Raw genomic sequence first — 15225 nt, 5'->3', positions numbered from 1 at the left:
GAATTAAAAACAGGAACTGAGGAATTGCTACCATAAGTGAGGAAACACAAAAATAAAAAGATAAGGTTAATACATTTACATCAACCAGCAAATAAAAACTGTTGATAAAGACTAAGGAAGAAGTTAAGAACACAAGATAAAAAAAAATAAAATATTAAATTAGTCTAATTAATTTGTCTGGAAATCAGTGAAGTGGAAAACTAAATATAATAGATAAAATTAAATGATATACTAACTAGTTAAACAGATTAAGATATATAAGTAAACAGACATTAAATAGGTGAATAAAGGTAGGTCTTAAGTTGGCTTTTAAATGCTTTTACATGGTGAGATGAAAGTTTTGTTGAAGATTTATGTTATGTGCTTCTGTTTTTTCTGTGAATGGTTGCAAAAATAGACAATGAATATATCTAGAACATTTCCTGTCTAACAGGAGAAGTTGTCAACTATTACATGAATTGCAAACTATTTTGAGAATCATTCAACTGTGTTTGGTCCTTTTTTTAAGAAAAAATGTCAAACTTTCCTGATTTCAAATGTGAAAATTGTCTGTTTCTTTAGTCCTGTATGATGGTAAACTGAATATCTTTGGATTGTGGACAAAACAAGTTATAGCCGTAATATGTCAAAATGTTTTTAATGTATTTTTAAAACATGTAAACCCCTCTGTAATGTCTAGTACTCAAACTAATTCACATTAGTTGCAAACAAATAAGTTCTTGCTACTTGCTTGACATCAGCTCCTGTTTAAACACAGCTTACACTCTGGGAAACACAGCTGAGAGTCAGAATAAAGGGTAAATATTAGTACACACTAAATAACTTATCTAAGAGTGACAAACTGTCCTAGGTATGTCTCAGTCACACTACTTGTGGTAAATGATCCAAGTTTATTCTAAACCTGTTTTCCCAGCAGACTAATACTGTCTGAGTTAAAACCACTTAACAGACTAAATATGCAGCAAGTTTCTAAGGAAAAACTAGTGGACAACAGGGAACATCGAATGCCCTCAAAATCCAATAAATTCGTCCGTCTACCAGAAATAGGATTTTATAGGCAGCTGATCTGCCTATAGTAGACTGTAACCGGGCCAAACCAATTTTCCTATGTAGTTTTTTCCTCCCTCCCCATTTCCTCCTTTTTTAAGAGCGTGACACATTGATTTGTGTCTCTGTTGGCAGGTAGATAACTTTAACTATTGTCCTACAGTCTAGTTTATGCTCTCACTTATCTATTTCCCATTCATATCAATCAGGTTAGGACATGCATCACTGCTTACATCATAAACACCTCGTGTACCTGTCCTGCACGCCACTGAACTGAATGAACTGAATAAGACTGAACTTGCTTCTGTAGAAGTGAAGCATTCACTGAGACCTGTCTGTTAATGCTGATAACACTGCTGATGTTAGCCTGCGTGCCAAAGAACCTGGGTGGTCAAGTTATCTCAGCAAACATCGCAGCAGTAGTATTTGAGTAACGGGAGAATCCTCTTTTTCCCATCACAGACACAGCAGCTTCTCATTGAGACACTCGTGTCTTGTTAAAGTACTACACTTTGTAGTGTATGAGGTACGGGTTCAAAAACTGATAAAAGTCATCACACACTTGATAGGCTGTTTGTCATATTAGACTACACTACTGTACTTATGTTTTGTTTTTGTTAAAGGTGTTTTTTTGCATCCTTATCTTTAGTTCCTCTAAGTAGTTGTTAGTTCCCACTTTGTGAGCTCTCTTTTTTTAATATTTATTTCTTTGAGTTGAGCAGCACCCGTTGGCCCTGTCGCCCGTTAATTTTTCTCACTTGTGTAATTTGTCAATTTTACTTGCCAGTGTTAATAAATAACTTTAACTTTTACCACTTACAACTGATTTATGTTCCTTCCCTTTTTCCAACACGAGCTAAGGGTTGCAACACTTCAAACACTACGTCATCTTCTGCCTGGATACTACAACTCCCTTTTCGCTGTAGCCCTAGAGCAGCTGCATGCAGCCCCTGTCAAACTCACAGGACCACCTTTTCCCACCTCCATGTCAAAACCCGTCACTCTGAAGCAAACAACTGACCTCATGCACGAGTCGTTCATACAGATTTGATCTTTGCACGTGAACAATTCAGAAACTTTTGTGGTGTTAATCAGTACTTTCGTATTTCCTGTTTGTTCTTCTGAGCAAGGACAACATTGATACGAGCTCAAGACCACTTGTCAGCTTGCACACGCAAAAGTCAACTTGCATTTTCTTTAACATCAAGAAGAACAGATGTGGTTGTTTACACATATTTCATGAATTCCATTTAGGATTTTCTTATTTTATAAGAGAAAAGTAAGAAAACATTTATGCCTGAGGCCCAATGCCTTTTTTGCCTCTGGACTTTTTGTTACTCTGAGGACTTGTTGTCAGTAGTACAACAATGAACACTGGTTTGGATCAACTTGTCCTCACACTGAATCTAAACTACATAAAAGGTTGTCATGTGACATTAAACACGTAGGTAATGTTGTGAAATAGTTGAAATTTGTGCCCTGCAGGATGTCCTTACAGTAGAAAACATGATGAAGTGCATCACGCCTTTCTCACGAAAAGCTGGTGGCCTTTCTGTTTTTTCAACACTGCCCTTCATAGATCAACATCAGGCTGAGGGGGTTATTGATTACATGTCACAGGATGATGTGATTATTAATCTGTTATTTATCAGCTATTAATTAATCAGCACCTATTTTGATGAATGATTAATAATTTCAGGTCATTTGTAAGACACACACACACACACAAAAACCAGCATCTTAAAGGGATAGTTCACTCAAAAATGAAAATTCGGTAATTATCTACTCACCTTCATGCTGATTGAAGGTTAGGTTTACTTTTTCAGTCCACAAAACACTACTGGAGATTCACAGGAAAACAGTGTTGCAGAATCTCCCAAACAACTGAAGCGAATGGTGACCGGTTTTCGAACATAAAAAACAACTGAAAAAACAAAACAAAACAAGAATTGCATTCATATTGCTTGTCTGGTGTAATCCGAGTCTCCTAACGTTCTGATGTCACACCATACACACAGTTCGTTCATTTATTTTCTGGTGTCTCTGCTCTCGGTAAACTGAATTTTTGTGAGTTGAGGACAAAGCAAGATGATTTGAGAATGACATCCTGAGCTTTGATCAACATTGTTCACCATTTTCACATTTTGTGAACCAAACAACTAATCAATTAATTTAGAAAATAATCAGCCATTTAAGTGATGATGACAATAGTCAAGACACCATATTTTCGTGTTGAAGTAATTCAAAACTAATGAAAAGTAAACAAGTTACTTCACTTTAATATTGTGTGTAATCTGCACAATTTCATTTAGCAGACGCTCTTATCCAAAGCAACGTACATCTACATCTGAGAGCTGATAGGATTACGTAAGTGACTACATTTTTTAACAGTTAATTTGTAACTGCACAGGAATACAAACAACTTTCTACTTTTTGTCTGCACTTTCAACCACATCTCATGGTCGTCATCAGCAAATGAAGCTGGCTCATTTTCACATAATAAATTCTCTGATTACTTGATCTAAAGAGTGAACCTGAAACCAAACATAATCAATACTTACATACTGATTAGCCACAAAATTTCTGCAAGTGTAAGAAACATGATAAACCATGATTAGAAGAGTTCAGTGTATTGCACCGGTAGAGTTTTTAGTCTGGGTAGGACATCTAGTGGTTTGGTGTGGTATTACAGCAGGATGCCAGCTTCACACCAGAACGTCATGTGTGATCATACTCTTTTCTTTTGGTTCGAGAATCTAAAGAAGCTGGTGGACAGAGGTGGCAAAAATAAAAATAAAACTGTAGATACTTGTGTAAAAAAAAAAGACTCTGGTACTGATTCAACTTCTTTACTCAAGTAAAAGTGAAAAAAAGTACAGGCTCTGAAATGTACTCAAAGTATTAAAGTAAGAAGTCGCCCTCTGAAGGACGTTTCTGGCAGCTGTTTCTGAGCAAAGCTAACTGAACCTCACTTTTCCCCTCATGGCAGAGTCTTCCTCTCTGTTTGTTTATTCTTGTTATAGTTTGACATCATTTTTGTCTTGTTATATCCTGTTACGTCTTTTATCTTGTTTGTGTCTGTCTCTTTTATGTCATTTTCATCTTGTTGGGTCATTAATGTCATTTTCATCTAGTTACATTTTTATTATATTTACATGTATATTTGTTTTCTTTAAATTCACAATCAGAATGCTTCTGATTTTTCTAGACCAGCTGTTCCCAGAGACTGGGTCAGATTTTATAAAAATGGTCAAGAGGATTCATTTATGTACAAATTGATAAGGTTTTATTGATAAGGCCTGCTGTGAGGTGAAATTGGGAAGGTTTGGGGAAACACTCTTCTAGACTGACAACCAACACATCGGAATTATATTACAAATAAACTGGACAGTCCATGTGTTTTTATTTTTATCTAACGATTGTCCCTATCCTTGCAGAGCAACTGATTTTTATATTTCTAACATTACTTGACTTTTTAACTTTTGACCCAATACAGCACAAACTGTTAAAGAATAAATATAGTCTTGTACGAAATATGGACAGAAGAATAGTATTTGACTCAAGTAGAAACAATGAAACTTAATAAAAATTAATGAAAATCTCGTAAAGTTCAAGCTGCAACTTTTTTTTAAATATAACACTGAATCCAGTGACTACATTTAATATGAAAATAGTGGCTTGCAGTGATAAACACACGAGATATCACCTAACTCTGCAGCTATATGGAGTTTTTCAGCTCTTTTCACTGTTTTAATTTTACTGTTTTGTTTCGGTCTAAATGCTCTCCTGAACTGTTTTCTTGAAACTGACTAAACCACTGCCAAATGATTGTTTTACATTATTAAGTCCTTTGTGATATTGCTTTCTTCCCTTGTTGGATTTAGTTTTATCATCTGAAATCAGAATCTGTGAAATGGTTTCACCATCATAACTGCTGGAGTGACTATCAGCATTATATACTGTAAACAAGCGTGATTATCAATATTACCTGATCAATGTACCTGCATGACTAACCTGGGAAATGCCCCATTGAAAATAAAAGCAAACCCTTTATGTAACTGGGCGTTTCTATTTGCATTTCACAAGGTAGTTCAGATAAAGCACAGTGCTTACAGTAAGTGAAAGTGAAACCAAATCAAAATACTTGAGAGCACTCTGTTCACGAGAGAGGCACAGAGGCACTGAGCACTACCATACTTACTGAAAGTTTTTCTGCAAGTTCAGATTTGTTTTTGTTTTTAAAATGGATGAATACCAGTATCCGTTATACTTTGAAGCCAAAGATCTGACAGACAAAGAGAAGGAGAAGACCAGGAGACACTTTCAGAAAAGACGAGACTCTGGAGGAGGAGACTGTGGAATGATTGAAAAGGTTGGAGACGGATCCTATAAAATCTGTTTCAAGGAAAAAGAAGGTAAGGAATCATATTATCTTAAAATCAGTTACAGGCAGAATATACTTTGCAGTTTTAGTTCAAATGTAGGACGTTGTTTGGACTTGTTTTTTTCCCCCACAGACCAGGAAAGGGTTTTGCAGCGGAAGTTTCACAACATCACACTTCCTTCCGGAGAACTACGTCTCAGTGTGAGTCGAACCAATTCACCACAGAACCCTGATCAGCCCTCCACCAGCCAATCACAGGTGAGAAAATACTGACATTTAGAAACCTTGGTTGACACTTTCATTATTATGGTAAACACAAACGTCAGAGCCAAATGATCTGGACTGACCAGTTTGGCAGGAATTTATGAGCAGAATCAACATGTCTGTCATAGTGCTGTCTGTTGAGAAAACCCAAAAGTTTTTTTTATGTCTTGATAAATTCTAGATGATTAATTATTATAGAACACTAATTATTAATTATTACTAGTGTTCTGTTACCCTTTACAGTAAGGGGGCATAAATAAACATTAGTAAATGCAGTAGTAAACATGAACTAATGTGTCTCATAATCTTTCACATTCATGTTAACTAAGGTGTTAATTTATGCATACCTTAATATAAAGTACTAATATTATAAATATTTATATAACATAATGTAAGTTTATACAGTAAGAATGTTTTCACTTTTAATTCTAACGCCATTAATTATGGTTAAGTAATGCATTTTTAGAATTCTTATATATTCATAAATTAGTAATAGAAGGAGTTTTGTTAACTGGTTATGAAACAGTTTCACTTTAATACCAGTGCCTCCACATGACCTACATAAGGAAACAAGACCATCAAGTTATTATTGATGCCTGCTATGTTTACATTTTCCAGGCAAAGTTATGTTAGTCAGTTAAAAACTATTATTGGGATTTTAAAATTTATCCTCTGACATACAGGAAGCCAATATAGTTATTTAAGCACTGATGCAACTACACACTACACCGACTACAAACAAATGAACCGTCACATAAAAGCTCAAACTCCACCGTGAATGACTCACAGCTCTCTGACAAAACCTCAGTGAACAACAAGCAAACAAAGCAGAGCGCATATAAACCTCGTGTCATACAGCTATAACCAAAAATCATGTCTTAGTTTTGTTGTTTTATGAGTTTGTCTTTCATGGAATAATACGACCTCTGTCTCCATCTAGTGGCTGAATTCTGGTGCTACACTAATTCAAGCCCAGTGGAAGCCTTTTTTCAGTCTTTTTGATCCCCTTGTCAGTCATTTAGGCCCTTGAATTCTCCATTTACATGCCTGTGCAGCATGGAACTCTTCAATATTCTTAGTACTTATTAATAAATTAGTGCCTATTAACATGTCAGTGTTTTTAGGCGGTTTATGTTATGTGCAACTTGGCTCTATGAAAATAAATAGCGTTTTGAAGTAAAACTCCCAACAACAGCCAACATAAACATGGCCAAAAACCTGTGAGCACCTGAGAATATCTTTATAAATTGTATCATAAATACTGTATTTTAGTGTATTTTCATCAGCTTTGCAGTAACAGTTGTAGCCTAGGAGCAACAAAAGAAATTCAATTGCGCAATTAATAACAGCAGTATAATGCTGTTATTTGAAATTCTGATTTCTTTAATGACATGAGGATAAAGTATTCTTTTTTTTTTTTTTTTTACTTGATTGCATCTTTGTTTGACTCTGGAATGATTATAAAAATAGGTTTAAATGCAATGGATTCCTATTCCATAACAAAAGGGGAAGATCCATTCCTTATCAAAAGTGAAAGTATGCATATAAGGTTTATGGTTGAGGAGCTATTCCTTATTAATTTGGAGTAAGTTATTTTAGGTGGTTTTGGGTTAGTTTTTAAGATTAATGAATGTTAAGAAACATTTGGTTGCAGTTACTTAATGCATATTATTGTATTAATTAACTATTAATAGCTAACTAACTGTTGGTTAAGACTTATTACTGTATTAACTAATGTGAGTAGCATATTTACAAATTATTAATTAATGCAAAAATTAATAGCTAACATGAACACCATTATTTGTAAATGATTACTAGACACATTACTTTTTACAGCAACACTTACTAGTTTTTGCGTATTCTTCTTGGACTTAGAGTGAAATATATTCATTAATTTGTTTGAAATTTCCTTCTTTAGGTTTTTACAAAAGCAAACACCAAATGTCTTGAGAAGACTTTCCGCATCGACATTTTCCTCCTGAAATACCTGACAGACAACCCTAAAGCATTCAAAGTTTTAAAAAAACAACTCTCATCTATCGGCTGCAAAGTGGATTTCAATCTAGATGAAGAGGAGGCAGTGGTGTGGGGGGATATTGAGAAGGGGCCTGGAGGAGCTTTTGGTGGTGCTGCTGCAGAGGAATGGGAGATACAGGTGGATCAGGTCTTCATTAGTCTCACTGAGAGGTACCTCTGCTATCATGTTCTTGAGCCAAAACAAGTCAAACTCCTGCTGCAGGACCGCTCCTTTGTGACTGATGATATCCAAGTTTACCGAGAGAGTGGTTACGCCGTGGTTGTGGGAGAGACTGAGGCTGTGAAGGAGAAGATTGCAATCCTGGAGAAGAGTGTGCCAACCAGGAAAGAATTACCAGTTGTGGAGAAGCAGTTCAAACTGGTGGAAGAAGAGTTTGATCGAGAAATGCGTGCACATTGCCCGGAGGTTAAAATCAACAAGGCCACCACCATGGTCATCTTGGAGGGACTGGACAAGGAGGTGCAGTTAGGAACTACAAAACTCAATGAACTGATCAAAAAGGTGAAGGAAAAGAGAGCTAATCTTTCTACAGCTTTACTTGACTTCATAAGATCAAGTGGTGCCATCTCCAAATACCAGACTCGCTTCCAGCAGAGCCTCAGAAATCCCGTTTCCCTCGAGGTGGGGTCAGACCTGGTTCTATCTAGTTTGTCCTCTGATGCCCTGGATGAGGCCGAGGCGGCACTGCAGAGAGACCTGACTGTGGCCACTGTGCAGCTACAGGGCAGTGCAGCCATACCTCCAGATCTCAACAGAGTAAAAGAAATCATGATCAAAGCCAAGAATGAGGCAAACTGCCAAGAACTCAGAGTGGACTTCAGCTTCATCCCAGGACACAGTGGAACCACAAACACCAATGTACAACTGGTGGGCTACAGCGAAAATGTGAACAAGCTCAAAGAGATCCTCCATGACTACCAGATGAACCAAGTCGGGACCCAAGAAGTGCTGAACCTACCGCATCCTGAGCTGGTTGATTGTTTTGATCAAATCTTAAAAATGATTGGCATGAAGCAGACCAAGGTGACCTTAAAAGCCTCAAATTTCCCATATCCTTGTGTGCTTATGTCTGGCCCCCGCTGTCTGGTCAAGGAGGTTCAGGCAGACTTAAATGCAGCTCTAGCCGGTCTGACATCAGAGACTTTGGTTCTAGATGGACCTGGGGCTCAGCAGTACTTCAGAGCAGAGGGTAAAATGGGCAAGGAACTGGTGGAGAGTTCTTGTCAGGTCCTTATTAAGGAACAGCAAGCTGTATGCACCCCAAATGTGCATACATTACAAAGCATGAGCATCCAGAGGATCCCCACTCCCAGAAGGCCCACCACCACTCCTCAGAGCATTAAAATCAACAAGACGAGTCTGGAGATCAAGCTTGGCAGTTTGGAAAATGAGCAGGTTCAATAATTTCTTTTCTTCTTTACATACAGTAGCACAGCAGCAATATAATACTCACACTAACATTATTTAACATTGTTCCCTCAGGTGAATGTGTTGGTGGTCCCCATGCTCAACAAGCAGCTAACTTCTACGATGATTGGTCAAAGTCTATTGAATAAAGCAGGGAATGCAATCAAGTCAAAGTTTGACTCGATGGCAGCAAATCGTACCCTCGCCCCTGGTGATGTTCTGCAGGTTGATGCGCCTCCATCATTGGGCTGCTCCAAGGTCTTCTTCATTGAGTGCGTGCCATGGGACGGAGTCAGAGGGCAGAGTGTGCAGGTAAAGTGAAATTCACCTTGGTGGACTGCAAAGTGCTCAAGGACATTGTCTGCTAAAATATGAATTCTTGCTGGCAGATTTCACAAGTATATCTAGCTAATGTAAGCTAATGCTAATACCTTAACTGTTTGAGTCAGCTGAGAAGTCTACAGCAGACGTCAGACCAGACAGAAAATATGCTAATGGCAAACAAATCAGTGATGTACAAATCTTGATGATTGCAATTGAGGATTTGAATATACAACCATTTCTTGTAGCTTTCTTCAAGCAGAATTTTAAGACAGAAAAAAAGGTACTGTTTGACAGAAACAGTTTATATTTATACAAAGTGTTGCCCGACCATGTCTAAAGGCAAAAGTGGTCATAGCTGTAACTTTTGAAAACATTATAGAAATATCTGATTGTTGTTTTATAGGCACTTGGCAGTGGCCTGAAGAGATGTTTGGACCTCTGTGTACAACAGCAATTTGGTTCAGTGGCCTTTCCAGTCATTGGACCCGGAATTATTTTAAAATACCCGCTGAGAGAAGCCATTCAAGTGCTGACTGAGAACATTCGCCAGTTTGGATCCTCAGGGTCTCTCTCCACCATCCACATCATCATTAAACCAGACTATCCTGATTCTGAAGAGGTGACCAACAACACTTGTTATAATTAGTTTGTAAGATGCATGCATGCAGTATTTATGGATGAGAGTGTATTAAATGCTGCTGTTTTTATTGGCAGTGCTACCATGACGTCCACAAGCAACTCAGCTCAAGTATGAACCAGGGAGGCCAAGGTAAACTAGACATGTACTCAGCCTACCTTGAGTAACTGTTAATTACAAATACAGCATTTGCACTTTTTAAAAAAAATTATTCAAGTAATTCCATTGACATTCTCAATTATCAGATCAAATAACGGACAAATATGAAACAAGTTGCGGTGTTGTTCCTCCTAGCAATCTTCAGATCCCTTGCCAGTGACCTTGATGACATCACAATGACAGTGGGAAATGGGGTTAAACTACAGCTGGTGTTTGGTGACATCACTAATGAGACTACGGATGCTGTGGTGAACACGACCGACTTCACAAATTTTCAGTACGGTGGGTGAGAGCTGCTCTAGCTGAATATTTCCTAATCAGCAGAAGACCATGTTGACCAAAGACCAAAGCTCCTGTGCTAGCAGTTGTAAGGTAGTTTAGCTAACTAGCTAATGGCAACTACAATTTATAGCAGTTAGTGGTTAGTGGCTCTGGTGTTAAGCTGCACCCTGTTTGTTTGGAACTTCTTACATTCTTTTGCAATAATTTTCACTAATTTCAGTTATATTTCATCTTTAGTGCTGAATATGTTAGCATGCTAATATGCTAAATTAAGAACATGATAAACAAGGTAAACATTACCTGCTGAAGAGGCTGCTTGCATTGTAGCTCTGAGCATGTTAGCATGTAGCCTCAGAGCTGGTAGCATAGGGCTGTAGACGGTTGTAGTCTATTATAAATATACCCTTTACTGTGCAGATGGTGTGTGCAAAGACATACTAACCATAGCAGGACCAGAGGTGGAGGCTGAACTCAAAGAAGGTGAGGAAAGAGGACACACTAGACACTTTTAAGCAAGATGCTCTTAACAGCCTCTTACTAATGTTGTCTTTGTTGTGTTACATGTAGCAAAAGTGAACCGAGGAGACATTTTTGTATCCCAGCCTGGATTGTTCCCCTGTGAAGCCATTTTTCATGTGTGTGGAGAAAGGGATGCAGGTGTCACTGAACAACTGGCGCGTGACATTATTAAAATGTGTGAGACATATAGATTCAACTCTGTTGCCATTCCTGCTATCTGTGCTGGTAAGTACTTTGAAAGACTTTCTAGGTGGTCAATAAAAAACACACAGTAACTTAATGTCAATTTTGTTTTTCAATTCAGTGTCAGTTTTGCTTCTGCCAGTAAAAATTCAAACTGTCTGTGCAGGAGTTGGTGGGTTGGACCCTGGTGTCGTGGCAGGTGCCATCCTCCGAGGGGTCAAGGCTGCAACGTCGTCAACTTCTCTTCACTATCTCACTGAGATCCACCTCGTTCTGATTAAGATCAATGTCTTCTTGGCATTTAAAGAGGAGGCAATGCGCACATTTTCCACTGGTGTCATCAACAGAGGTGACAGCAGTTTTCACAATCATTTCACCATCTTCCCCTTTTGTTGTTGCTTAAAAGTCTGTCTCTTTTTTCAATCATAATTCTGTTAATTCATTGAGAATTTTCACTGATTGTCATCTTTTTAACTATCTTGCAGTGGCAGTTCCTCACCCGTATCCTGTACAACAACAGCCCCTTTCATCTGTGACCGCAGACCTAAGCACCCTTGATATCACCTCCACAAGTCAACAATCCATCTTCCTGTTCCTGGGTCTCTGCAGAACGGATGTTGAAGAGGCCATAAAAAAACTGAAGGATCTGTATCAAACTCAGTGCTCCACCAAATCCTTCACAAAGGAGGAGCTGGCAAGCCTCAACCAGGACGACATTGAGGATTTGAAGCAGCTGGTGGAGACCCACGGCCTGTACATGCAGATCGACCAGTCCAGGCAGGGCGGCTTAACAGTGAGTGGGTTAAAAGATGGAGTTAACCAGGTGATGCACCTGATTAATGCCTCTCTTCACGGCTCCCTCAGGAGAGTGGTGAGAGTCAGGGAGGAGGAGGATTTGTACACTCGTGTGGCTTGGTGCATCCTGGGACATAACGGCAACTGGGAGAGACTTCCCAAAACAGCCAATCACAGCCTTGAAAATAAAGATATAGCAGGAGGGATAGTGGACGCACAGGGCATCTCGTGGAGTGTGGATTTACAGAGATTGGAGGCCATGAGTCAAGTAACTGGACAGACAGCGAAGCTGAAGCATCTTGTTAATCTGACAGGTGAGAAAATGATTGCAGGCCTTGGGTTCTTAAGGTTTTGACGACCGGTTGCCAAATTAGTGAGCCAGCATACACTTGAATACCCTGACACACTGGGTGGTTTGTTATACAGAACCATCTGGGAAGTTGTTCTTAGAGACTGTTTAGAAAAGGGCAAGCACTCTCAAAAAACACTTGGCAGGTGATTGAATGAACCATCTGTCTATCACATCTGTCATGGGCTAACTTCCACCAATTGCTCTTTTGTCAATGAAGAAATACTCTTCAGTTTTGATATAAGTGATGCTATCACAGTATCTACGCTAACCTCTTCAGGAGCCACTATTCTTTGTATGAGACGAGTTGCTTCCATGGATGCTTCTCGCTGCTGTTACACCTAAACCTATGTCCATAGCTGCCAGTAGTCCCTCCTAGGACACTGATTGGCTACACCACTTTTGGTGCAGACACAAACGTGTACATTGAGGCCTGGCAAGATGGATTCTTGCTTGATCTTATGATCTCACAAATCCAGTTGCCTCACAAAGTAAATGCTCGAAGGCTCCAGTACCATTTTTCCTTCCTGATACAGATTCCGATACCTGAACTTTCTCTATTGGCCAATATCAAGTGCCAATCTGATACTAGTGTATTATAAAATACACACTTATATGTGTGCAGTGTCCGCAAAAAGAAACTGCTTTTCAATGGTATACAATTATTTTGGAACAAAACACATTAACTCAGAATTTTTCTATTCTTTTTGTTCTCCATCTTCAGACTTCACTCTCCCTCTGTACTGGGACAACATGGCTGCGGGTGAAAATTTGAAGAAGGTTATACTGCAGCCTTCCTCTGCAGAGTTCCGGACAGTGAAAGAAGCATTCAAGAGAACTGTCTCCAAAACTGTCATGAAGGTGGGCAGCTTTCAGTCATGTGTAGTACTTAAATTATATTATGGCACCTTCTAGTTTAGATCCATGACAGTTTCCCACATAGGAAGGGATGTTCTGGGAGTAGTGTTCCCTAAAAGATCCCTAAAGGTGAAGAACGTCCTGAACCTTTATAGGACACTGGGGACGTTCATAAAAAAGTTTGCTTATAAAGTGCTGTCGCTAAAAGTTTACTATAATGATTTTAGGGAACATTCACATTTCAACATTACAAAGAGAACATTTTAGATATTAACAGAATATTCCAGCATCTTGACCATATGAGAATGTTTTGTTGAGAGACAGGAAAAATATTTACATGCTTCAAAGGCAAATTTGGCAGCTCACTATTTACTTGGTTTTGTTTTGTCTATTTCTTGGTAGATTGAGCGCTTGCAGAATGTTCATCTGCGACGTGCCTATGAAGTGCAGAAGAAGCACATTTCTGATAAGAACAGACAGGAGGGTGGAGCAGGTGAAAAGCTTCTGTACCACGGGACGACCCAGGACAACTGCGACGCCATCATGAAAACTGGGTTCAACAGGCGCTTTGCTGGACAGAATGGTAAACATCTTTTGGACCAGTTTACTGTGGCTTCCTCCATTTCCTCCACAACTTTCTGGTTATTCAGATAAAATAACTTGTTGTTAATTCCATATTTCCTCTTGTTCTCAGCAACTGCATATGGTCATGGCACCTACTTTGCCGTTAACGCCAGCTACTCAGCCCAAGCCACCTATTCCAGACCAGCTGCTGATGGTACTCAGTTAATGTTTGTGGCCCGAGTCCTGACTGGCATCTACACTCAGGGTCAAAATGACATGAAGGTTCCTCCACCTCGTAGTGACCTGCAGCCCCACGACCGCTATGACAGTGTGGTGGATAAAACAAACAACCCCAGCATGTTTGTTGTGTTCCATGATAACCAAGCGTACCCAGACTACCTTATCACCTTCAAATGACTATGAATGTTGCACTGTTCACACACTGCCAGCCTCCCACCTGACACATAGCAAATGAATGTTTATATTTAGAACATGCATATCTTTTCCAGAGTGTAAGATGAGTGCACCTCTCTGGAGATCTGCCCTCCTGCAGCCGCAGCTGCTTCTTCTGTGCCACAGCTGCTGATTTGGCTTCTTTCTTTTGGTCCATTCTCACATGTTTATCAGGACTTTTTCATGTCAGGTGGATTAAAATATATAGAATATTCGAGAGTCATACTGATTTAAAAAATACTCGAGAGTAAATATCATTTGTATTTCCATCCCTGGTTTTACAAGTAAAGCAAAAAGATTAGCTTTTGACTGTTTGATAGTGATGTTCTCAGCTATTAGTTTACTTAAAGTTATTGTTATAGTATTAAACAGCATGATTGAGGGTGACACTCCAACATAAATATGTGTGAATTTTAAATGTTTAATATTTAAGTGAAAGATGTCAGGATTATTCTCCAGTTTAAGTTAAAACTGGTTCCAGACAGATTTCAGGCTGCTAAGTGTCTGAATACCTGCAATGAATGAGGATGTTTTACCGTTGCTCTTTTGTTTTTTAGTTTACTAGGTAGAGTCTACTGTTTCTGATTTTTGAGACAGTTAATCATTATATTTCTTCGGTGATGAATTATGGCAGGGGTTGAGTTTGTTTGGAATCATGAGCAAAAAAGTCTGAGCATTAATAAAAGTTGTCAAACCACCGATGGCGTCACAATGAATATCAAATTATGTACAAACACAATGGTATGTGACTGGGGGGAGGCGCGTCCGACCCAAACCCCAGACTACATGAACCCAGCAACGCCACTCAGGGAGTTTCACCCAGATAATATACACTCAGTAGATTCACACATCACTTCTTGGGTTACAAAGGATTACACTTGGTATATAAAAAGGGTGTACCTTTAAGCTGAAAGTTACATGTGATCATCTGGGCACAACAGCATGCCACACTTGTTGGACTA

The 15225-nt window shown here is 38.9% G+C and overlaps 1 protein-coding gene across 1 annotated transcript; it reads left to right on the top strand.

Moving 5' to 3' along the window:
* The first annotated feature begins 5156 nt into the window (after positions 1-5156).
* On the top strand, positions 5157-14962 carry LOC146305818 (protein mono-ADP-ribosyltransferase PARP14-like). Its single transcript, XM_084712961.1, has 14 exons — positions 5157-5462; positions 5565-5689; positions 7614-9128; positions 9216-9452; positions 9868-10083; positions 10179-10233; positions 10396-10542; positions 10960-11022; positions 11110-11286; positions 11411-11593; positions 11730-12353; positions 13113-13249; positions 13649-13829; positions 13941-14962. The coding sequence occupies exons 1-14, from the start codon at positions 5291-5293 to the stop codon at positions 14225-14227; spliced, it is 4119 nt and encodes a 1372-aa protein (XP_084569087.1). The 5' UTR covers positions 5157-5290; the 3' UTR covers positions 14228-14962.
* Positions 14963-15225: the final 263 nt, after the last annotated feature.

The sequence above is a fragment of the Lutjanus erythropterus genome, chromosome 23 (assembly GCF_056507025.1).
Source record: "Lutjanus erythropterus isolate fLutEry1 chromosome 23, fLutEry1.hap2, whole genome shotgun sequence".
Lineage (NCBI taxonomy): Eukaryota > Metazoa > Chordata > Actinopteri > Lutjaniformes > Lutjanidae > Lutjanus > Lutjanus erythropterus.
This window is presented reverse-complemented; position numbering and strand designations above follow the sequence as displayed.